The 24956-nt window shown below is 45.1% G+C and overlaps 1 protein-coding gene across 1 annotated transcript; it reads left to right on the forward strand.

The window, feature by feature from the left end:
- The first annotated feature begins 268 nt into the window (after positions 1 to 268).
- LYRM9 (LYR motif containing 9) lies at positions 269 to 4866 on the forward strand. Its single transcript, XM_029912507.1, has 3 exons — positions 269 to 411; positions 1515 to 1607; positions 2925 to 4866. The coding sequence occupies exons 1-3, from the start codon at positions 280 to 282 to the stop codon at positions 2940 to 2942; spliced, it is 243 nt and encodes an 80-aa protein (XP_029768367.1). The 5' UTR covers positions 269 to 279; the 3' UTR covers positions 2943 to 4866.
- The last annotated feature ends 20090 nt before the right edge of the window (positions 4867 to 24956 follow it).

A 24956-nucleotide genomic window follows, 5' to 3' on the forward strand; every position in this document is an offset into this window, starting at 1 on the left:
TGAACAAGTTCCTTAACCATTCCACGCCTCATTACCTCCTCATCCCACGGGGAGATTATATAAAAACTTGCAGATTCCGGGATGAAAGTTCAAAGCACAATTAAAATAAATGATACTATACCTGCATCTTCCCGCAAACTACTCAGGTTACTTCTAGTTTTCAGCTTACTAAGCCTGATGCTCTCCTTGTAAAATTAGCCTTGAGTTCTACTTCTGCAATGTGCGTTTTCCAGTTTTGTGAAATACACATTTGTTTGTTTTAGCGACTGAAATCTTAACATGACAATGGCTCCATTACCGAGGGCTGAATTAGTCCAGAAGCCTTTGCAGTTATACCGCTATCTGCTTCGATGTTGTAAGCAGCTTCCTACAGAAAATATCCAACAGCATTACAGACATGCAATCAGACAGGTAAAGAGATGATCTCTTTGATGATGGGAAAACTGGTTTCTCCATTTATTTGGATTATTAAAATTTGAGGCTATTTGTAATGGATTAGTGATGAGCATTGGAAAAATTGTGTCTTTTCAAGCCAGTAGAAAAAACAAATCAGGTTAAAAAGATCCTACAATTAAAAACCAAGTTTCGTTACTTGTTTTACTAAGAGCATTTTAGAATCTCTTTTCCATCACTGATGCCCTATTGTGGCAGTTCACTCAAGCCTTATTTCTGCTAGCCACAGGTACTGTTCCTCCTAAAACGATTGTAGCACACCTTGCATCCAACATAAAATGCTTTATACGGTTTACATGGGAACATACAAGTTTTGCAGTGCTAGACACTATTTCAGTCTGAACTGCTTTAGTGGACACAAACTAGCTGAAGCGGTTCAGTTAGTCCTCCCATTGCTGTTCCACAATACATAGGACTGGCAGAGACCTTCTGGGTTATTGAATCCAGCCCCCTGCAAGTGCAGTCAAGTCTATCAGATAATCCTGTTCATGAATGTGCTGGGTGGCCTTTCCAAGCATCCCACAATGCACCACTTCTGGGATCTAACGTGCGAGTCCTTAATGCAACGTGCAAGTCCTTAACGCAAGTCAGCAAGGCTAACGTGAGCATATGGAACATTTGTGCTCCAGCTGGTGCAACACAACCAGGTAAATAGCCCTGGTCCTTGTTAGCACAAACGTCTGCAAGACCCCCTGCTGCTGAAGAGTTAGAACAGCGAATATGAAAGTATGTTCACCGTAACCCAGTGGTTCTCAACCTGTGGCCCGTGGGCCACTTGCGGCCCAGTCAGCACACAGCTGCTGCCCATGTGACATCCTCAGGGCCATACAGGTAGAATTGGATGTGGCCCACAATGGTAAATAGGTTGAGAGCCACTGCTGTAACCCCTTCTGAACAAAGCTCTGCCTATTTGCTAGAATAGGCATTTCTACCTCTTCAGATTGTATACACTTTTGATCAAGTGCTTATTTCAGGATTTTAAATCCTTATTTTAGCAGGATCTGATCAGCTGTTACATTAACGGGGGTTACTCATTTTCACATTCTGCTCAAACCCTGTAGAGTTTCCGAGTTCATGCAGATGAAGACAGTCCTGAGAGAATCCAGCAGATTATTAAGAGAGCCATTGAAGATGCTGACTGGGTCATGAATAAAGTAAGTGCAGCTACATTCCTCCCCATGATGTTGTCTGAGTCCTGTTCTTAGCTAATTCAGTTCAGGAGCTGGGATGTTGGAAAACAAATGAGACTGGTCTTCCTCTGCAATGGGCTTTGAGATCTATGGGTGAGGATGTGTGTAATAACTAGAGATAGTTTCAGGGGATTCTTTAAAAAAAAAAAAAAAAAGGCAGCTCTTCGTTGACAGAAAATAATAATAAAAAAAGAAACTAATGAATCACAGGGGTTTTGCAAGTACACTCTCACTCAGGAGAGCAAACTTCTGCCCCATTCGAGGCCTTGTTTACATTGGGGATTAGTTCAGATTTCAGCAACTAGTGTATCTGCAGCTATGTAAATATCTAATATAGACAAGAAAGCCACAGTTTACCCATGGCTCAGCATTGAAATGAATCAACTCTCTCCCTGCTAACATTCCATCCACTTGTAACCTGGCTCTTCTAGCCTCCCAGAATGCTCATCTCACGCGTCTTGCCTGTACCGCTAGAATCAGGGTTAGAAGACACTGTGGTGAGAACCCACGCGCTCTTACCCGTGCTACCGCCACTGCAGCTGCATCAGCATTAGGAGATTTTCCTCCAGTTGCCACATTTGCTGCCTTGCCTGCGCTGACATGTCTCCATGCAGCCAGCACAAAATAACATGGCTTGAAAGAGAACTAGATTCCTAAGTGCGGGAATGCAGATCTCTGCTGAGCCATGAGTCGCACTTCTGGTTCACTGTAGTTAAGTTTGACTAGTAAGCAAACAAACGTAACAAAATGAGTCAAAAATTCAGCTGCCTTAAAAAAAATTATCTATCTATCACTGGAGGAGGGGGGAGAAAAAAAAATCCACACGGAAATCCAGAAGAGGTGAACACCAGGAAAAGCTACGAATTAGTCACCGATTTTATAAAATTTCAGCAGCATCCAGATCTCTGGCACTTTTAGCCCAGTTTGCAAACCCTATTCTGAGTGCCTGGTGAAGGCCCCAATTCTGATCTCACCGCAGAGACTGATCTGACTCCACTGGCTTCAGCTGAATTATTCCACATTTTACACCGTGGGTAAGAGGCGACTCATTCCCAATGGCCATCCAGAAACAAACTCATGCCCAGTATTCTACATCTCTCAGAGGGGAAGTCCCAGCGTTTTACTCTGTGAAGGTTCAAAGGAATTCACACAGCCTTAGGTGGCTCAGAAACGGGGTCCTGAACGTTAGTGTTTGGAAGGGTTTTACCAAAAAGAATCCTTCCTTGTGTGAATGGTTACGTTGAATATGTCCCTGTATCACGTGTGGTTTGTTTTTTGCAGTATACGAGACAGAAGTAGAAAGAAGGGGGTGAAGAGAAGATGCTCATCAATACAGATCCTCAGACAGAGTCCAGGCAAATAAGCCCAGTTGTTTGTAACAGTGCCATGCTGTAAACTGTGCCTGCAAGTTTCTCCTGGTGTAAAATGATTTGTCATAATACCTACCTCACTGGGGTGTCATGGGTTAATTCATCTTTCTGAAGCTCTTTGGGATAATTATATAGTAAAAAAAACCTTGGCTAGAGAGCTAAATTTCCCCACTATTTTTTTGGCTGGAGGGAGTGGGGGAGGTGGGAAGCAGAGAGGGATTTCAGATCCCATGTTTTGGGTTGGTTCATCCTATGAGAGAGACGGGAGCTGGCTGCTGAGGCCCCTATCCTGCTAGTAGATATTATTGCAACATCAGAGCCTAAGATTAGATCAAGATCTAAAATGCATCCAAGTTTTGTAGGGTTGGGGTTTTTATCTGCTGTTTATTAATAATAGCCGGAGCCAAACAATCTAACATCTATTTTTTTTTTAATTAATAATGGCAATCCTGCACTGCTGTTATAAATCAGTGGCCTACCAGAGGTGAATAAATTGGATACCGGCATTTGCTGCAGACTAAACAAATAGGGCAATCTACCAACTACACCAAGGAAATTCAAAGTCTAGCCCTTGACTAGTTCTAATATACTTACTCTTGGCAGCATGTATTGAGCTAGGTTCTGTGCCCTCAGTTACACCCATAAATGGGGGAGGATTACATGCATGTAACTGATGGCAAAATAATTGGCCCGGGGTATCTAAGATTCTCTTCACCCATCCACCTCAATGAAAGGAGACAGAAGCTGCTTCTGCCATGCAGACACAGCAAAACAAAGGAAGGATGAAACTTCTCTGCCTTGTGGGTTTGTCATGTGAATCTCTGCTAGATTATGTGAATGTCATTTTTTGATTGTTGCTTTTAGTTATCCTCAATGTTTCTACAAATTCCCTTTAAGTTTGACAATAAACAGGAACCTGACTTTGCATGGTCAGAACGGTTACACTGACACGTCTCACCTAACTAGTACCTGGAAGTTGGGAGAGACAATTAAGTTTTATTTAATACCTGGAGGGGAAAAATAAAACACTGTATGAACAAGATGCATTTGTATCAGCCTTGCCTTTCTATATTTGCAGTATAACAGCGGAAAGTATTGTGTTTTGAAGTGTAATACAGATTAAGTAATTTCTTGATAATAAGCACACCGTATGGCATTGAAAATCATTGGCATACATGCTGCGTTATGGACAAATAAGATCACCAGGCTCTTGCCTCAGACAATTTAACATGTGACCAAGCATAAATATATATGATTTAAGATGGAACTGACTGACAAACACTCACTGTAGGCCATAGCAAACTATTGGTAGACTGATTTCAGTGCGGGTTGGAGTGGACACAGGCCCTGATTCAGCAAAGCATGTAAGTATTTTATTAACTTTAAGCTTATTGATCCATGTTCAGCAATGAACTGCTTAAATTCTAATGGAAGTAAGTATACTGAGACTCCAATTCAGCATAGCAATTTTGGGACTGCTCACATGCTTGAATGTAAGTACATGGTCAGCTGCCTTGCTGGATCAAGCCACTAGAGAGATGATGTTGGTGTTAATCCTTTAGTCCTAATCTCTAGTTTTGGGGAGAACACAGTCTGTTCAGTTAGGGGGTGTGTGTGCACCTGTGTGTGCACTGGACAGTAATACAACATAGTATATTTCACAGTACAGCCAATTTATAAAGGCCTTTGCAATTTATTTATTTTTAAACATGCTGTAAGTGTTTCGTTACAAAACAGCCTCCTAAGTGTCTTAAAAAAGCAGGCCTCCTTCTACTGCCATCAGATAAGCCTCCTATGAGGAAGCACACGAGAAAAGCTAATGGTCTTGAATAAAAAAAATTTATTTGAAGCAAGACTGTGTTTAGGTGCATTTGCTTTCTTCTGTCCCTAGATGGCAGTGCAACATGTACATACCATTACTGTCCCCAACAAAACAACAAACAAACAAAACAAACCACAAACACACACCAACCCGCCAAAAGCTAACTCCAAATCCTTAGATTATTTCTCTCTCTCAATAATGACCCTACAAAGGAAATAAATTAAATCAAACAAGCAATCTTAGGTTTTGTCTACACTGGGTTTGTTAGACCGCTGCCTCCCTGCCCAACTCCTGTGCCACTGTCCCCCTGCTCCTGTCCTTCCCCCCCCTCACCCCATGGCTCCTGCCTCTCTCTCCTTCCCTCTGCTCCTGCCCATGTTCCCTTTCTGTTTCTATCCACCCTCTGAGGCACCTGCCTCCCCAACTTGCTCATATTTCCCCCCATACTCCCACTCCCCCATTTTCTGCCACCCATGCACCCCCTTGGTTCCCAACACCCGTTATTGAGTCACAGGAACAAAAGGCACAGCCCTGACACGAAGGCCAAATGTCAAGTTCTAGCATGGATGCACTAGAGTCCTAGAACCTATAGGGTTAGAAGGGACCATAAGGGTCATCTAGGCTACTCCCTGCCATTAGGCAGGATTGGTCATGTCTAAACCATCCAAGACAGATGGCGCTCCAGCCTCCTTTTGTAAACCTCCCGTCAGGGGCGGCTCTACGTTTTTTGCCGACCCAAGCACGGCAGGCAGGCAGGCAGCTTTTGGCGGCGCGCCTGCGGGTGGTCCGCTGGTCATGCCGATTCGGCGGCATGCCTGCGGGAAGTCTGCCGGTGCCGTGTCATCGGCATCCCCGCCGCCAAATTGCTGCCGAAGCTGCGGGACCGGCGGACCTCCTGCAGGCGTGCCGCCAAAAGCCGCCTGCCTGCCGCCCTCACAGCGACCGGCAGGCCGCCCCCCTGCGGCTTGCCGCCCCAGCCACTCGCTCACTGCGCTGGTGCCTGGAGCCGCCCCTGCCTCCCGTGGCCTCTGTTCCATTGTCCTACTGTGCTTCCAGCTAGAAAGTTTTTTCTAAGACGCTAGAGCACCTTAACCAAAGAGTTGTAATCAAACGACAACTGTTCAGGCTGAAGCTTTCCGTGCTGGGTGTTTGCCTTTGGATGAATTCCTCTGGAAAGTTTCAGCTAAAGCAGCTCGGCCATTTCCAAGAGTGTTTGGAGAAGAGGGGCGGGGAGTATTCTTTTTCTTGCCCATTGCAAAGATATAAATAATGGAGAACGTCAGGCATCATTAACTGTAGACATCCCTATTTGCATTATATCATAAAGGGCAGCAAACAGTTGTACCCTGCCAAGTTCCAGCTTGTAATTCAGATAAGTTTGTTCTGGGAAAGGGAGGTGCCTAAAACAAGTTTCATAACCACAACAGCTATCACCCATTGAACGCAACAATGGCTGAAGACGCATTTGTATCTTAGGGCCTGCTTTTCCAATCAGAAGCACACAGACCCCCCCGGTCCTCCCCCCCCAATGGTTTGGGGCATCGTGGCCACATTTTGTGCAGTGATGTGAACATTTTATGCAAATTACTTGACATGGTAATTTGCATATTTTCATATTCTCAAAGATCATTATGGACAAACACCTCCAGATTCAGTAGGCGGTGCAGCAAAAGAGAGCACCTGACCGCCTGGATGGCAGGTGCCACAGTGGCTTCTAGTGGACAAAAGGTGCAACTGCAGCTGAAGTGGGCATGCAATCAGAGTGGTCAAGTGTGTAAGTGTCATGCCAGCCCTAAACTGGGGATATGCCTGTGCAGACCAGACTGCAGGATAGGAATCAGCGGATTTCAGTCTTTGACACAAACATCCAGCATACATTTCTAAGCTTGCAACAATTGGGAACATTGAGACTGATCAGAGGTATCTGTGTGTCTCCCCCCCACAAACATTTCCTCTATAACTAGGTTTGCCAATTTTGATTTAATTGGGAGTTTAAATAGGGAGGTTGTGACTTGACTTTCAGTGCTCAAAATCTGTTAATAGTTAGCTCCCACAATAATAGAAAGGGAACAAATATAGAAATGATGCAAGTCATTTTCTTGGCAATGGGTTGGCATTCATCTGAATACTATGTACTTCCTTGCAACAGTGAAAGTAACACTAGGGATTGCACAAGTGTGGCTGCACGGATGGCTGTAACGGGAGCAAGTCTGTATGGCAGAGAGATCTTAGTACCGTTGCACACATAGCTTTGTCCCGGTCATGCATGAAGGAGCATGCCATTGACTGTGCCCCCAGAGCCATTTGCAAACAGGAATGCACAGCTGATTCCTCAGTCCCTTATCCAGAATCCTAAGGACTTGTCTACAGAGTGACTTAGTGCACGGCCAGGTAGGGTGGGAACGTGCGGAACTGGTAGTGCATGGTAGCAGGTCAATGTGGCCACTTGGTGTGTGGCAAGCCAGGATGGCACTATACAGTGCACTAGCCTGCCATGCAGGCAGGCACTTAGAAAAAGAGAGAAAGGGTGCAGAGCAGTGGACAAGATTCTCTCAAGACACCCCCCTGCCCCCCCCCCATTGGTAGAGCCAGCTGTCCCTGTCAGTAGAGGATGCAATGGTTCCTACAGATCCAGTTGGCAAGGAAGCAAAAGGGTATGAAAAGAGGCGGTGAACCCTTGGCTGCATTACGAGCAGTGCAGGCTTCTGTGGTCACTCGCTTTGCAACCACCATTGGCAAATATGAACCCCACAAAGGCAAATGCCAAGTCAGAAAGTCACCTAAAGAGCTTTGTGCCTGCTGTCAGTTTCTTTTACTGAAACTGACAAATCTACTTCTATGAGGGCATATTATGCTGGTTCTGGTAACTAATGGTAGATAATTCTGCTTTACATTGGGTGTAAGTGTTTGACTCTTTGGTTATTTGTATTACAATGGCATCTCAGTTGGGTTCTCTAGCTTGGGGCCCCATTGTATTAGGCACTGTGCAGTCTCTGCTCGAAAGACCTTGCAATCTAAATAGACAGAGTATTCATAGAATATCAGGGTTGGAAGGGACCTCAGGAGGTCATCTAGTCCAACCCCCTGCTCAAAGCAGGACCAATCCCCAGACAGATTTTTGCCCCAGATCCGTAAATGGCCCCTTCAAGGATTGAACTTGCAACCCTGGGTTTAGCAGGCCAATGCTCAAACCACTGAGCTATCCCACCCCAAAATTGATACCTCCATTTTACAGAAAGGGACAAGAATAATCTTGCAGTTAAATTGCTGTAGCATCCAAATTGCTGTAGCATCCAAGTTAAGCACCTAACTCCCATAGACAACCTCATGGGAGGCAGGCTTTTAACCTGCTTAGATGTTTTTGTAAATCCCACTAGATGCCTAAATACCTCTGTGAATCTGGCCTAAGTAACAGGATGGCAAGTCTGTGGGAGAGCCAGGGAATTGTACCTATATCTTCTGAATCTCAGTACAGTTATTAACCAAGACTATTCTTCCTTTCAACTGACCATTTATTCATAAGCTTTTTTAAGGCCGTAAATGAGCATTATGATCATTTAGTCTGACTTCTTGCATAATGCAAGACAAAGAATCTCATCCATAATTTCTGCATCCGCCCAGGACTTCTGTTGGTGCTACATCATGTCTTTTAGAAAGAGAGCCAGGGCAAGCCACGGGCAATCCACCATGTGTGTACTGAAGGCGCACTACTCAGTCCTGCATATCTGATGACATGCAGCAACAAAGCCAGAATGGGATGGCAGCTTCTTTCATGTATGATGTTTGATGAGGATAAGCGGGTGTCTTAGAGACTGCACGACGGACTAAGCCAAATGCAGAGGGGATGTCTGAAGTAGCACAAGTTAGACTCCCCCTCCACTTGATATGACAGAATTTAATCACTCCAAATCATTAGGAGAACCTAAAGAGCAGTAAACAAGCCATGCTGTGTCCAATTCACAACCTTATCTTCCCCCAATCTCGTGGCATAACTAACTTTGGTGTTCTTCTAGGTGTTTCACAGAATCCCCAGAAAAAAATTAGAAGGGTTTAGACCTTTTGAGGTAGTTGGTTATAAAGACTTTTTGTTCAGGGTGGAGATTTCAACCTCCTAGGTCAAGAGATATTAGCAGGCAAGCCCTTGTTATACAGATCTGAAAAAATTCAGAGCCAGCCTTTAAACCCCCCTAAAATTTCAGTGTTCAGATCTGAAGATAAAGGGAGGGGCCAGTTTGGATTCTGAATCCCAGCCCCAAATACAAAGTTCATGGTAGTCCTGATGTATTTGTAGTCCCTTTGTCCAATGGGCCTTGAAGGTTTTACCTAAATTAAGCTATTACTGATTTGAGTCCACTGTTGGTATTGACAGTAAGGCAGCTAATGCAGATAGGAGACTGACCTTTTAAGCACTGTTACTTAGACCAGCTCTGAACAGGGTTAGAAAACATGGTGCTTAAGATGCTACTGGTCACCAGTGGACTATCTAGACTTTTGCTTCTAATGTTGCTTCCACCATTGAAGCTCCAGAGCAGAAGGAACCAGTGATTGCAAGGGGAGACTGCAAAAGACGACACTGTAGACACTCACCCCCGAAGAGGCGCAACTCCACATGCCCTTATAGCTGCAACCAGCTTGAGTCACCACCACTTCCAACATGGGCTGTTGCCAGTTGGCCTTTCATTGGCTCTGAGGGTTCTTTTCATGATCATGGTTATTATAATATTTACATTCCCGGAAATTTTTAATTCACAGCTGGTTAGTCTAATGCCTGGGGGCGCCAACTCCACCAAGATATCTCTTAGAATTTCCCTATTACTCAATTGAATTTGTCTGTCTGGACTGCTTTCTGGTTACCTCCCCTAGACAGGAAGAAAAGTTCAGCAAAGCTCAGAACGCTTTTACTTTCCACTGTTTGCAGTGTTGTTGTAGCCATGTTGGTCCCACATACCAGGATATGAGAGAGATAAGAAAGGTGAGGCAATACCTTTTATTGAACCAAATGACCAATATGGTCTGTCCCACCCTGTCTGTCATCTTTGACCTGTTTGCAGTATGATTGTAGCTGTATTAGTCCCAGGAAACGAGAGAGAAGGTGGGACAGACAATATCAATCATTGGTTCAATAAAAGGTATTACCCCACCTTCCTTGTCTCTCATATATCCTGGAACCAACATGGCTACAATCGTACTGCAAACAGGTCCAAGTTGACAGAGACAGATTGGGTTCATTCCCTAACAGGCTGAAGTAAGGTCAATAGACATCTTTACATTGACGTCAATGAAATTTGGATATGCCCTTCATTCTCAAAGCTTCACCAATATTAACTAATCTTTATTTCACGCATGTGGAAAATGAGGAGAGAGAGGTTTGCTTTCATTTGCCAAAAGTCACAAATGAGTCAAGATCTGAAGGAGGATCAGAGCTCAGGAGTTCCTGGCTCCTAGCCTGATGCCTAGACCACAAACTTCCTCTCCTACATATGGAGCGACTCGAAGAGTGACAACGAAGGGGAAATATTAAAATCCTACCATTGTGTAAGTGACTGGTGTGGAAAGCAGTGGAGCAATGATTTTAGTGGTGAGCTAATGCAGTGCTTTTCAGCCTTCTTTCATTTGCAGACCCCTAAAATAATTGCAAATGGGGGTGTAGATAGGGTTACTATACGTTCAGGTTTTCCTGGACATGGCCTCTTTTTTGGTAGTCCGCCCTCCGGCCAGGGCGGATTTTCCAAATAAGAGGAAGTGTGGAGCAGGTGTTGCAGATCAGAAAGAGCCATCTCTGCACCCTGACTGGTCCCTCCTCTGCATCCACAGCGGCCAGATCCCGCCTGCCCTGGCCTGCCAGGTAATTGGAGCCACCAAGCGCCTCTCGGCCAGGCCACCTGCCCTGCCATGGGGCCTCAGAGCCTGGCCAGGATGGGTATCAGGGCCAGGCCCCAGCTCCCCGTCCTGCTCCTCCTCCTCCACACACCTGACATCCCCCCCTCCCTGTCCCCCAGTGTCCCCTCAACTGCATCCTCTATTTGGGAACTTGAGATATGATAACTCTAGGTGCAGACCCCTTTGGACATTTTAGGCAGTCTGCAGACCCCTAGGGGTCCACAGGTTAAAAACCACTGTGCTAGTGAGTTGTACTTAGAACATGTGACCTCCAGGTTGGAGCACAAAGATTTCAAGGGGTCATGACCACCCTTCCTGTCTTTATGGCAAGGTGGAAGAAAGGTCCTGAAGAACACAGTGCAAGGAATGTCCTTACTCTTTTCTGACTTAACGTGGCTAAAAGATCTGCACCTGCTCCCACTGAAAGCTCTGGCGTAGATGCCCATTGCCTTCCATAGCAGCAGGAGCAGACCCCAGGAACATATGAAACAGGCCGGCATTTACAAGCGTACTTAGCACATTCAATCATTTGACCATGAATTGATTATTTCCCCCTCACTCCCCCAAATCATCTTTCCACTTCCACATGGTTCATTAGTCACCCTTGCATACATCACAGGCCCCAGTTTGGGTGTTTCACTTCTCCCAGGCTTATCAGAAGGAATTGGCGCTAGCTGTTGATGCTAAACACCTCATGCAATGCCCACCTCTTCCCCCCCCCCGCCCCCCAGTTACAGAATTGAGGAAGACCAATTCTGAAACATCCTGATCACAGCATTTCACAGAACATGCAAGTGTACTGTTCATTCTGCAAAGGAGTAAAACCAATTCTGAAAGGATTTCTCAAGAGACCAGTTCCTGGTCTGTCAACAGCTGGGAACTTGGCCTTCCAATCATTAGCCAAGGGCACCCTCCTACGCAGAGTTTGAGAACATGTGAACTGAACAGCCCCCCTGGAATCAGGACCACCCGGGGGGGGGGGGGGGGGGGGCGAGGGGGGCAATTCGCCCCGGGCCTCGCAGGGGCCCCACGAGAGTTTTTCAGGGCCCCTGGAGCGGGGTCCGTCACTCGCTCCGGGGGCCCTGGAGGGCTCTCCCCGCCCCGGCCCCCGCCGCCGAAGTGCCGGGTCTTCGGCGGCAATTCGGCGGTAGGGGCTCCCCGCCGCCGAAGACCCCAGGTCCCCTGAATCCTCTGGGTGGCCCTGGCTGGAATACTGATAGAGGGAGGATCCCAGACTGTCAGAACTGCAGCATGGGCCTCCACCACTTGAACGAAAAGAATGGCTCTCTTAGGGTTTAGTCCTATGAGGTGCCAAGTTCCTTGGCCTCCCCCAGCCTAGCATGTACTTAATTGAAGTCTTTGCGTCATCTCATTGAGATCAGGTATCACGGTCTAATGGGATGGGCAAAAAATTGGGAGTCAGGAAACCTGAGTTCTCTTCCTAGCAATGCCACTGCCTACTGTGTTGCTTTGTCCCACCTACCCTGTGTCTCTCCTGTCTAGTTAGATTGTAGGGGTCTCTCTTTCCTTGTATAGACGACTGCAATTGCTATTCCAGAATAGCTCTGTTGTGGAACAGTGAGTGTCCACACTGGGATGGGGGGGGGGGAGGAGTTATTCTGGAATTCCTGAATCATGCCAGAATAGCTACCCTGGACGAAAACTATCCCAGAATAATTAGGACTGTCCATTGCTCCTGTGTAGACAAGGCCTTAGTTCTGCACGGTAGGGCTTGTCTTCTGTGTTTGAATTACATTAGTGCCTAGATGTTCCAACTGAGGTCACAGGCCTGTTGTGCTAGGCACTTTACAAATAAAAATAGAAACAAAAAAGGTGAAATTAAACTAGTTTTTCCCCCCTCCTCCTAACTGAGGGAGATGCAAAAAGAAACAAGCAGCATAAATGGCAACAGGCAAATTGGACCGAGAAACTCTCAGTTTTAATCATTTACATGGATCAAAATGAAATAAGGGAATGTTTTAAAAGCATTTTACAGAAACAAAATGTGTATATTACATTCACTTATGTAAACATGGACTTTGAAGTGATGATATAACGTGTTTTAAAAGGACAGTCCGCTTAAGTCATCAGTGTATGACGTGTGACAGAGATTTTATATATACACGAGAGAGAGAGAGAGAGAGAGAGAGAGAGAGAAAAACCCTTATGCTTAATGATCGGTTCCACCTTGTACTTAGCTCAGGCACACTGGTTACTTTCTCCAGACCTGAGGAAGAGCCCCACGAAGCTCGAAAGCTTCTCCCTTCCACCAACAGAAGTTGGTCCAGTAAGAAGGTATTACCTCACCTACCTTGTCTCTAGCATTAATATAAGGAAGTTGAACAAACACTAATAAAGCGCAACTGCTGAATTTTTGTTCAGCTGATTCCATCAGTCACTACAGTTCAGTTTAAAAAAAAAAAATCTATTTTTTCCATTAACACAGTAGCTATTTATATGTATCTCCATGCAACATACAATTTACTGGAAGACAAAAGCTAGATTTGAAAAGGAATGGCAATCAGAGAGTTTAGAAGTTGTATCAACAAGACTTTTGGTGTGCAAGGATTTTCCTTCCTTAGGTCCAAATCCAGCAAAAGACATTTAAGCACACGCTTAAGTCCATCCCTGTTCCGCAAAGCACTTAAGCACCTGCTTAACTGGAGCACAAGTTTCAGTGCTTTGCGGAACAGGGATGGACTTCAGCATTGCTTAGATGGTGGGCTAAGTCTCACATTAAACATGTGCTTAGCAGAATACAGATGGTCTGCTGTGTCACAATCATACACAGACATGCAAATAGCTGTGCTAACAAAAAAAACCCAACAACCTGATAAGGCTATTTTAATGTGTTAAGAATGTGCACAATGTGCCTTCCTCTTGTTACAACCCTTCCTCCTGTTAAGAGGCAGGACATTTCTTCTTGATTAGCAGCCAGCTGGCACCCCTTTCGACTTTCCTATTATTGGATTTAATTTATCTTCTCCTTCGATCCAGCATGGTTTTATGAAATAGTGTTAACTGAAATACAGTGCTCATCAAGTGCTCCTTTCAGCTTGTATTTAATCAGCACAGGCATCCCAACTCTTTGTTTTACTGGTTCTTTGAGGAATATTTGCTGTGTTCTTAGTAGTTGTTTTTGCTATTGCTTGGGAAGTTCATAACCAGAGAGGCATCTGCCATTTTTAGCTGCAGCGGTCCCCCATCCTGAGTCATCCCATAGAAAGGAGGATCCCAGGTACAATGGTTAGAACTCTACTCTGGGGCTCGGTAGACCCAGGGTCAATGCTCTGCACAACCACAGACGTCCTGTGTGACCTTGGACAAGTTGCTTAGGGCTCATCTACACATGAAAGTTTTCAGATTAATTTGAGTTTTTTGGGTGGGATAAGCTGCTTTGTGTCCACACACAGAAAGGTGTCCCCTAGTTGTTTGGCATCTCATTTTACATTAGTTAATCCACTTTGGAAGTGGATTCACACCATTTTGGAATAAGCTAACCCTGGATAAGGTTTGTGTGGATGCCTACTCATGTCAAATTAACTATTCCCTTCTGGCATTCCTCCCACTGCTATCCCACAGTGAACTGCTGCATAGCTGAGTCAATCTGTGTACCTTCTACTGCTCTGAGGTCATCATGACGGGACGGCACATTCCCATGGGCAGCCAGGTGTGCCCCTTTGAAATTCCAGCTCCTGGTGAATTCACACACCCATTCTAGCACCTATGCCCTGGGTTTCCCCCATGCACAGGTCTGGACTTCCTTGGTCCTTGAGGAGAGGAGCGTGTCCAGTCCCATGTTAACAGCAGTCACCAGAATATGTGAGCAGATATAGAATATTAGGGTTGGAAGAGACCTCAGGAGGTCATCTAGTCCAATCCCTTGCTCAAAGCAGGACCAAACACCAACTAACTATATATCTGACTGAGTGAAGGAGAGGGGGGCACTCCCGGAACATGGCCCAGTGCAGCAACGAAGCAGAGAGGCTCCAGGAGAATTATAAAGCCACCAGGGTCAACAGCAACTCAGCAATGGTTCCTGGGTCTGGTCTCACAAGCAGACTGGAGTTTTGCTAGGGAGGCCACCACTGAACCCTAGTGTGTTCTGCAAAGTTCTCATGGTAACAGATGCCCACAGACCCCAATCGGGAGCGTAAATATTGCCATGGACAGCCAGGAATTCTTGGGTATGCAAACCCCTGAGGCAGGAGACCCCTGAAACCTAGGTTGAAAGCCAACCTGATAGTGCAGGGGCGGGGACCTCTTCCGGTAAGTATCATGGGCTATATTGTGATATGCTTACATGTATTTGTGACCCCAGCCGCACAAACACTTTTGCACTTTAGGCATGTCTGCCACCGTTCCAGTGGTTTTTAGTTTGCAGTGTTGTGTTCAACAAAGGTTATTATTTACAACTTGGTATAAAAAAAAAAAAGTTACACAAAGCATAACAAAATCCTTGCACACAGTATATAGATTTTTCACCACTGTGTCCTAGCCTCAAAGTATGAGCACAATGCATCTCCAATCCTGCGTGCCTTACTAGACAAGGCCTCTGGCTAGTCAGAACGTCTGTCCATCTCTACCTCTCACCCGTCGCTGAGGTTTGGTGCCTTGCTTTCACAGATGTTGTGCAAAACACAGCAAGTAGCGATCACATGAGGCAATATTTCTCAGCAGCCTCCAGCTTAGTCATGAGGCATCCCTGTGATCCAAAAAACCCTTAGTGCCACATGGCAAGGAGGTAACAAGAATATCCTGATTCTGGTGTTTATATCCTGGTTCATATAAAAAAAAAACCCACCAGTGTCACACTAGTTATATCACATCACTGTAAAATGTATGCACGGCTACTGTCTAAGGAGTTATGTACATATACACTGGAAATACGTTCTTGTATCAAAGTGTTAATCCCCAGCAGAGATGAAAAAACTTGTTTCCTGCCAGACCAGAGATGTTTATCCACCTATTTATCTGTTGAAATGTAAATTGAATATTGTCTAATTCACAATCACCAGTCTGAGCTAAGTTGAGCTATTTAACAGGAAGAGAAGAACAGGTGGAGAAAAACTCTTATCTGGGGATCCGCTTCAAAGATGTACTGGACTAGAACTGGGGGACTAGGAAAGCACCCCGTTATCCCTGCACTTAGGGAGTAAATGGAGAACACATTTATATTCATGAAAACGGGATCTCAGCCAGGCTCGGCTGAAAATGCTGCAGAAGACATTTGTGGTGAGAAACTTATTTAGACTGGAGATTAGCCTGTTAAGTTTAGTCTTTAAAAAGGATTATAGTTTGGTTTTTTATGCAACTTTTCTGTTTCCATTATCCTTACTCACTTCCTCTAAAATCTTGATCTTTACGAAGCAATTTACGATTTGTCACTATAAATATATCTCAGTGCTGTGATATTACGTGTTGATCCTGAGCTGACTCATACAAGCTGGTGCGTACGCTGCCCTTTTGGGGACAGCAGTCAATGACAGGGGCTGGCAGTCACAGAATGCTTCAGAGGGGCTGAGAGATTGGGGTTCACTTATTGTTAACCAAACAATCAGCCCTTACTTTGCCCTGCAAGTTGATTAACAGGCAGAGGATGTCAGGGAGCGGATACCCTGGTAAGCACCAGTAAATCTCCCTCACGCTGGAGGCAGGAGAGGGACAAGGTGACTCTCAGTCCTTGGTACTAATTGTGGTTTTATCCTATATAAGCTCCCGTATTTTATCTGTTGGGGGGGGGGGGGTTCAGCTGCCTTGGCTGACTCCCCCATGCATGCATGTTTGATTGATCAATAAAGGAGCCTCAGGCTGTCTGATCCAAAAATCAACCGTGTGGTCAATTTTCCACAACACCTGAGAACCATCACAAGCTCCACCTTCCCAATGCACTCCATTGGCATTGTGTAGATACTCAGGATATAGCTAAACAGTTCCTGGGTACTTGGACAGGAGAGAGGAGAAGGCTTCAGAAGCCAGGGAAGCGGAGGGCACGCTGGGTGTCCTAGAGCGACAGGAGTAATGGTGCGGTGATTCATGTCCACAGTGGTCCTGGGAGCAAGAGTTCCCTGTCGTCATGTTCATGACACACACACACACACACACACACACACACACACACACACAGATAAATTGGATAGAAACATACAGTGCTCTTGCTGGAAGGTTGTAGTGTCCCACTGCTTAGCCTTTAGACCACTACCACACAAGAACAGGGAGACAAAACAGGCTGCTTCCTAGAACAGCCAGGTGCTACCCCACCCTACTCTAGCCTGGCTGTAGATTGCACACTTCCCTACAGATGCCCCTAACCTACCAGCAGGACCAGGAAAAAACCTGGCAATTTAAAGTGACAGTCTATATTTTTTAATACAGCACACATTTCTCATTGCAGAGAACAGGCTTGAGTGGCTGAAGGTCCTAGCACCTTTCTAGACCACACCTCAGATTAATATTGGTGACTCCCATGTCCCTGGTGAGGAACTAGCTAAGCCTCTGGTAATGAATTCAGGGATATTAGGCTCATGACAGTTATGCAACATTGGTACTCCTTTGTTTTTCCATTTCTACGTAACTAACTATGATATAGGTCCAGCTGGTTTTCCCCATGCATCACCCTAAGAGAGTCCCTTGGCTGGAGTCCAAGCGACCCTCCCTTCAGACATTCTGGCTTTCCCAGATGCGGACTTGCCTTTCAGTTGCCTCAGTGGGTGGGGCAACTTGTTGGGGCCTGCAGCAAAGGGGGACAGCCCCTGTAGCGAGGGAGGGAGACACTTGCTGAGGGACACCAGGTATCTCCCCCACCCCCTTTGACTCAATGGAGGCCAGAGACTCCAAGGGTGGGGAGAGGCTCTGATTGGCCTGCATCCCCCAGCTACAGGGATATAATCTGGAGTATGGGCCATGTTAAGCCTCTTTTGGCACCATTCCACCAGCAAAAGGTGGATAGGGAAATTGTTCGGTCAATAGTCAATGTATGACTCACTGTCCCTGGTGATGCAGTGGCTCTAAAGCAAATCAGGGTTTTCCCTAAAGATTAGTCCTGAAAGCCACTTCAGTTTGCGTTTTCACTGTTTATTTACTGGGAATCTGTCTGTGGCAGTAAAAATCTCTCTAACAGATGGCATGATTGTTTACTAGACAGTAACCCCAACGCCTATTAGTCATTTGGCTTTGGAAGGTGCTTGGCGAATGTAAAAGCACCAGTTGCTCAAGTTTGGCGTTCCTTAAAATAAATCAAAACACGAAACATTTGCATCTGGAAATGGAACGCATTGAATTTTAAACATTAAAGGGACAGACCCACATAGGGTTGAATTTATAACTGTGAAACTGTTCAGCCCTGAGTATTAAGGGAGGTAGACCACCACCACACTCTCTGGAGTATGCACTCTGCAAGCAAAGGTACTTAAGTTTAGGTTATCAAGTGAAGCTCTCTCCTTTCTTGTTCATAAGTAGGAGAAAACATCACAGATCCTGCTGCTCCTCTTCTCTGCAGTTCATTAATCCCTAGTACATGGATTTTTAACACAGTAAGGAAGACAGTTTTGTGGGATCTCATTGATACAGCCTTGGCAACAGGTCACTGCCCAGCGTGCATATATATAGCAGTCTGAAAGTTGAAATACGCTTTTTCCAGTATAGTGGTACACTAGAGAGAAAAGCCATGTGTCAAATTCAATATCGTACCCACCTCTCCCTAAGAAAGAGGAACCACAGGGAGGAAGCTCAATGGTATAGCTAAAAAAAGGTCTTGGAGCTACCACTCCTATTCCTGAACAGGAAGTTGGACCAACCAAGGATCCAGATTTCACACTGAGCCCAGGGCAAGCTGGGACAGGACATGGGGCTGAGATACTCTAGCTGCCTAAGGGGTATGGGTGCCCAGCTCTGGAAATCTCAGCCCAATTTTTAGGGCTATGTGAATGCTCATACAGGGCTTGACCCTGTGCCACTGAAGTCTACGGGAGCAGGCCCAGGTCCACAGTGAAGGTTTGAGGCCAGATTCTCGGTAGGTTGGTGCACACTGGGTGTGGAGCTCTTTGGGGGAGGTGTGGTTGGCGGAGACATCTGTCCATTAGAATCTCATGGAAGCGGTGATGTGCTGCCCAGGCACATTAGAAGATTTGGCTCTCGTTTAGGTGCCCAAATGAAATCTAAGCACTTTGGAAAACCTGGCCCATGATCAGTAAAGCCTGCAGTTATGTCATTCAATAGAATCCCAGAATGTGATTGGTGGAGCTACCAATGCCACTTACGACCACTCAAAAAGTCTGACAAAAAAAAGAGTACATACACAAAGTTGACACAAGCCAAGAACAGAACTCCCAAGCAATTTCTGGCCCTATATAACCCCAAACATACAGCATCAGTTCAGCTATTGGCTTTTTAAAAATATATATATATAAAAAAAAGAAGGACAGCATTTCTGCCTGCCCTGGAAAGAGACTTTTTGGTCAGAATTCCCCATGCTCATGTAGGGAACAAATGTTCCAAGCAATCCATGTTGATAAATGCTGATCCAGGACCTGCTGCTGAAACCCACAATGCAGTTTTGCAGATGGAAACCGGTAGTTTGAGATGGAGGGCTCTGGAGGGGGTGGGGCGGGGCTGCGCTCTGCTCCTTAAAGGAGCAGAATGCAGCTAGGCGGGGCGTTCATTCTTTAAATGGCTTTAACAGCACAATACAGATGCTAACAAACTTAAAGGCTTTGTTTAAGTTTATCATCATCATATATGTTGTGCTGTTACATTGGTCAGGAGTCCTCAAGAGGGGAGGTGTGACGGGGACAGAAGGTGTTTAAACAGTGTTTTTGATTCTGTTTCTCCCCATTGGTCTGAATTATCCATACTGCATCACATCAAGTCCAAATCATTAGAGGAATGCCTCTGCTTGCACTGACCAGAGGATGTTTGGATTCGGATGTCAGCCCAGTTCTGCAGCCTGATGGGAATCAGATGTTGTCCCCAGCGTACCTAGAACTCTTCTTTTCAGCCAAACTAGTCTAACATGCATTTTGTTAACTGGAACTGGAGCAGCAAAAACAAAACAACAAATGCCTCATTTTCCAGCTTTGTGGGTGAAAGAACTAAGTGAAGATTATAATGCCGGACACGGACGGCCTTAAACCGGCTGCCTCAGGAATCTGCCAAGAACTTTGCTGAAAATATGTTCGTCATCTTAGCAACGAAGCTAAGACTTATCACACATCTGCCCACCTTTATTCAAATGAAGCTCCTTTGGATCGGACAGCTCAGGCATTGTCAGTTTCATCCAGAACAATTTACAAACTTGGAACCTAATCCTGTAAACCCTTAATCATTTGATCAATCCCATTGAAGACAATGGAACCATTTGCATGACTATGGACCACTTTTGTGGACTGGTAAGTGTTTCAGGAGTCTGTTCCTATAAAGGAAGTTGAATCTGCCATTGAAATGCAATGTTTGGGTATGATACCATAAAGCAGTTTAGGATCCAGTTCTACTTAAAGTTTGTCTTTTAATAAGTCATACATATGCTGAAATGGCTCCTCACCCAACTCCCATATTCCATATAAACAGACTGAATACTACATATTGGGGGGGAAAGTGAGTAGTTAAGCATGTTGAGGTTTGTATATACAAAGGGGGGTGTCGGAGTGGACAGAGAGAGCACGGGGGCAGGGAGGAGTCACATGGGGAGGTCACATGCCCCCCCCCTTGTGTCCCTCCCATGAGTGCAGTACCATCAAGAAATGATTTCTATTTGCACCACTGACAACAGCTAACCCCTACGATTGACCAGGAAATGGACATCTCAGTTACTTTCTCTATTCAGTAACAAAGATTTCTGTTACCCAGCAATCAGGAGTCATTTAAAACTTGTGCTTTACAGGAAAAGAGTCTGACTTCCAAGAAAGTGAAAGTAATCTCCCCTGGAGCCGGCCAGCTGAAGCACACATGGTATGAGACCAGGAAAACCACAAGGTTTCAAAACAAACACTAGCAATGCCCCTCTGCCATGTACATTGGCCAAACCAGACAGTCTCTACGCAAAAGAATAAATGGACACAAATCAGCCATTAAGAATGATAATAATCAAAAGACAGTCGGAGAACACTTCAGCCTCCCTGGACACTCAATAACAGACTTAAAAGTGGCAATTCTTCAACTTCAAAAACAGACTCCAATGAGAAACTGCAGAACTGGAGTTAATTTGCAAACTGGACACCATCAAATTAGGCCTGAATAAAGACTGGGAGTGGATGGGTCACTACAAAAACTAATTTCCCCATGCTAATTCCCCCCTACTGTTACTAACACCTTCTTGTCAACTGTTTGAAATGGGCCATCCTGATTACCACTACAAAAGTGATTTTTCCTCCTGTTTCTAATGTGACAATTCAATTAAAGTGGGCTGACCCCCCCACTTGGTAAGGCAACTCTCATCTTTTCATGTAGTGTGTGTGTGTGTGTGTGTGTGTGTGTGTGTGTGTGTGTGTGTATATACACACACACACACACAGAGCTACTCCGATACAATACGACCCGATATAACACGAATTTGGATATAACGCGGTAAAGCAGTGCTCCGGGGGGGGGAGGGGCTGCGCACTCCGGTGGATCAAAGCAAGTTCAATATAACGCGGTTTCACCTATAACGCGGTAAGATTTTTTGGCTCCTGAGGACAGCGTTATCTTGAGGTAGAGGTATATATTTTCCTACTGTATTTTCCACTCCATGCATCTGATGAAGTGGGTTTTAGCCCAGGAAAGCTTATGCCCAAATAAATTTGTTAGTCTCCAACGCGCCACAAGTACTCCTCGTTGTTTTTGCTGATACAGACGAACACGGCTACCACTCTGAAACTAGTCAGACAGCCTGGAAAATATTATATCAGGGTCTGACAGAGCTAAGCCTATTTTTTTGGGGGGGGGGGGGGTTTGAAGGAGGAGAAGTTCCTCCCAGCTTCTCACTTAGGTGCAGAAAGGCAACTCCTCCAAGGAGTAAGTTTTCTGCAGTTGTGCAATTGCCAGTCTTGCTTTCTCAACGGTTTTTGCTTTTGGAATGGTGTCTGTCATTCAATGCTGCAGTTAATCGCATTTCCAGTACAGAACTCAGATTCTGTAGAGTCCATTTCTACCTGACCTGCAAGGAAGGAGGAGTGTCTTTGAGGAACTCAGTGGAATTTATCCTTCAGGGCAGGAAATCCCACACCGGACAGGTGGAATTTTAAGACTCAGAGCCAAGATTTTCCAGAAGTGCTTGTGGGTGTTGTCCATTATTAAATGCCCATTGGGAGTACCATAAAAGGAGCTGCTTTTTAGAGGATAAGTGCTCAATGCTATCTGAGCATCAGGAGACAGTATGTCCTAATGGAGAACCCCTTGGAGTAGGAGTCAGGAGACCTCGTGTAGTCCTGCTTCTATCACTGATCTGCCACGTGAACTTGGGCAAGTCACTTCACCTCTCTGTGCCCCCGTTTCCATTGGTCAGTCTTGTTTATTTAGATTGTAAGCCCCTGCCCTGAAGATCTCCCTCTCACTATGTGTACAATGCAGCTCTGGACTGGTTAGGGAACTCCAAGCACGACAAAGGATCACAAGTTGGACACCCAAGAATTGTGATACTCTAAATCACCAGCTGCTTTTGAAAGTCTGGGCTTGGAATTATTTTACATAGAGTAATGAATAGCTTGCACTCAGAAAGCAGCTACGCTCGCTCAATGCCAATGGAGTTACTCCTTCTTTATGAGAGAGAGAGAGAGAGAGAGAATCAAGCAGAAAGACCATTAAGCAAACACCTACATATGGGACCATGAAAGATCTATCCAAGGTCATACAAGTTTCCTCCAGAACAGAATACTCAGTATTGATCTTCAAAGGGTTGCCCAGACATTAACTAGTTACGCCTCTTGACACACCTGCCCCATAGCTAGATTGTTGTTCCTATTTTATGCAGGGGGAAAACTGAGACCTAGCGTGATCTGCATAGAATGCCTCAACAAGTTCTGTAGTTTCGGATTCCCAGATACGGTAGTGAGCTCTGTGCACCAGCTCACCCTGCCTGTTGTTCTAGGAGGATGTGGATATCCTTAATTGCAGGCTTGCATGGGCCTAGGGCCAGGGTGGTTTTGTTCCAGTAGGTCATCTCTATTTATAGCTTATTATGTTTCTGATTAACCAGTTTACAGACTGACTCTGCTGCTTTCTGTCCACATTTACCCCATTGTCCTCCAAGCCTTTTGGGTATTACAAGATAGTAATCCCTAGTTAGGGGTGGGCATAAACCAAAGTCCTGGCTCCAAACAATGGGGAAGTTAGAATTTCAAGCCTATCATAACTCAGGAACAGGCCAAACCAAAAATCCCAAATAGAAACACCTCCAGAACTTTGCTTTATTTGGTGTCTGGAACAAAGATCTGCAGCTTGGGCTCATCTATGGTTCAGATAAAGCCAATGACTCTTTCCTTCCAAGGAGGTCAGATCGTGTACAAAACATGCACCTCTTCCTGGTTTTCAGTGAAAACAAGACGTTTCCCAATGCTCCCACATTAACATAGTGACAAAAGAGATGGGTGAGATCCTGGCCCTACTGAACTCAATGGCTGAACAGTCACTGATTCCAGTGGGGTCAGGATTTCACCTATGGTCTTTATCCCAGGGCCGCCCAGAGGGGGAGGGGGTGGGAAGTGGGGCAATTTGCCCCAGGCCCCACAGGGGCCCCCATGAGAACTTTTTTTTAATGGAAGGGGCCCCCAAAATTGCTTTGCCCCAGGCCCCCTGAATCCTCTGGGCAGCCCTGATTTATCCAACATTTGCAGTACATAGAACTTGATCACATGTTGTACCCTGATCACATGGACTTTGCACTGCAAATTTATTTTAAGTTTGGTTTCCCTGTACAAGATATGATCATCAGCTTTTACTTAAGGAGCCTAAAGGGGATTAAAAATAATCTCATACATGCCAATCTTTAAAAAGAAATTGCATCTGATGAGGAGGATTTTGATGCAAGAGTCACGTTAGAGAGTAAATTAGTTATTTCCTCTCCAATTTCTTAACTGGGGAAAGCACCATCTCCCCGCTGATTTCTGTGCACAGAACAGCTCTTTTCTGGGAAATATCTGAGAAGCTGCAACACCACCCATGGCTAGAAAGATATTGACATGGAGATCACCACATTGAAATTATTTTGGAAGCACAGTTTTAAAATGTGTACAGATCCGAATTCTGCTTTTTGTGCTTTCATCCAAAATGGCTGCAGTGCTGCCAATTTAGGGGAGGTAGCAGCTTAATCCATTAGTATTGCCACTGAAGGTCAATGGAGCTACTTCTGGGTTCAGGTGATATTCCACAATAATAAAGAGGTCTGGCCCAAAAGAATTACTCTGGTTTGACACCAGTGTAACGGAACAGAATTTTAGCTCATTCTTTTCCCTTTGGTCCCAGTATTTGTTTATTCATCCAAGTTATTAAAACTAATTATGATCATTTATTTAAGAGACTGGTCAAACAATTGTGCCATGCACAATCGACTAGGTTAAGGCCAGAACGGACCATTAGATAATGTAGTCTGATCTCCAGTGTATCTAGTTATGCCTGTACTGAGTCCATTAACTTGTGTTTGACTAAAGTGTATCTTCCAGGAAAGCATCCAGTCTTGATTTGAAGACTTTGAGAAATGGAGAATCCCTCATTCTCTTTAGTAGCTTGTTCCACTAGTTAACCATTCTCACAGTTCATTCAGAAGCGAAGGTTTGTGTCTTTGGAGTATTGCAACAGGGAAAGGCATGTGCAGATATATGATACGGTGGGAAAAACAAAACAAAAAAAACCAAAAACAAAACACTTTGACTTGGATGAAATTCATGTGTAGCCTTGAGGAACTTGCAAACAATCATCCAACAAAACAAGAACTTGTAAAGATATCCAGCTACTCATGCTGAATAAAGCGGTTTAACTGTAAAGTGCTGACATTGCGCTATAGGTGTTTATGATTTTCTGTTTAATATGCCGAAACTATAGTCAGTTATACAACGTTAAGAAAGTCATGAGTCACGGTGGGGCATTTTCATGCGGCAGCTCTTCCAAAGGAAACACCCACACTAAACATGATGAACTGTGGGCACCAACTAAGCATCCCTGAAACGCAGCAAAAGCCTTGCGGAAATAAATAAAAAGATCATTAGATGAGCAGAGTATTTTTCTCATCTAGTGCTGCCCCAGTCTAGGAGAGCCAAAGCCTTCTTCACAACC

The sequence above is a fragment of the Terrapene carolina genome, unplaced genomic scaffold (genome assembly GCF_002925995.2).
Source record: "Terrapene carolina triunguis isolate 2854851 unplaced genomic scaffold, T_m_triunguis-2.0 Scaffold231, whole genome shotgun sequence".
Taxonomy (NCBI): domain Eukaryota; kingdom Metazoa; phylum Chordata; order Testudines; family Emydidae; genus Terrapene; species Terrapene triunguis.

Excerpts from the sequence above, each read along its gene's own strand:
- LYRM9 (XM_029912507.1), top strand. The coding sequence starts at position 280 with ATGACAATGGCTCCATTACCGAGGGCTGAATTAGTCCAGAAGCCTTTG. Across the intron at positions 412-1,514 it reads ACAGACATGCAATCAGACAG|AGTTTCCGAGTTCATGCAGA; the intron begins GTAAAGAGATGA and ends CAAACCCTGTAG.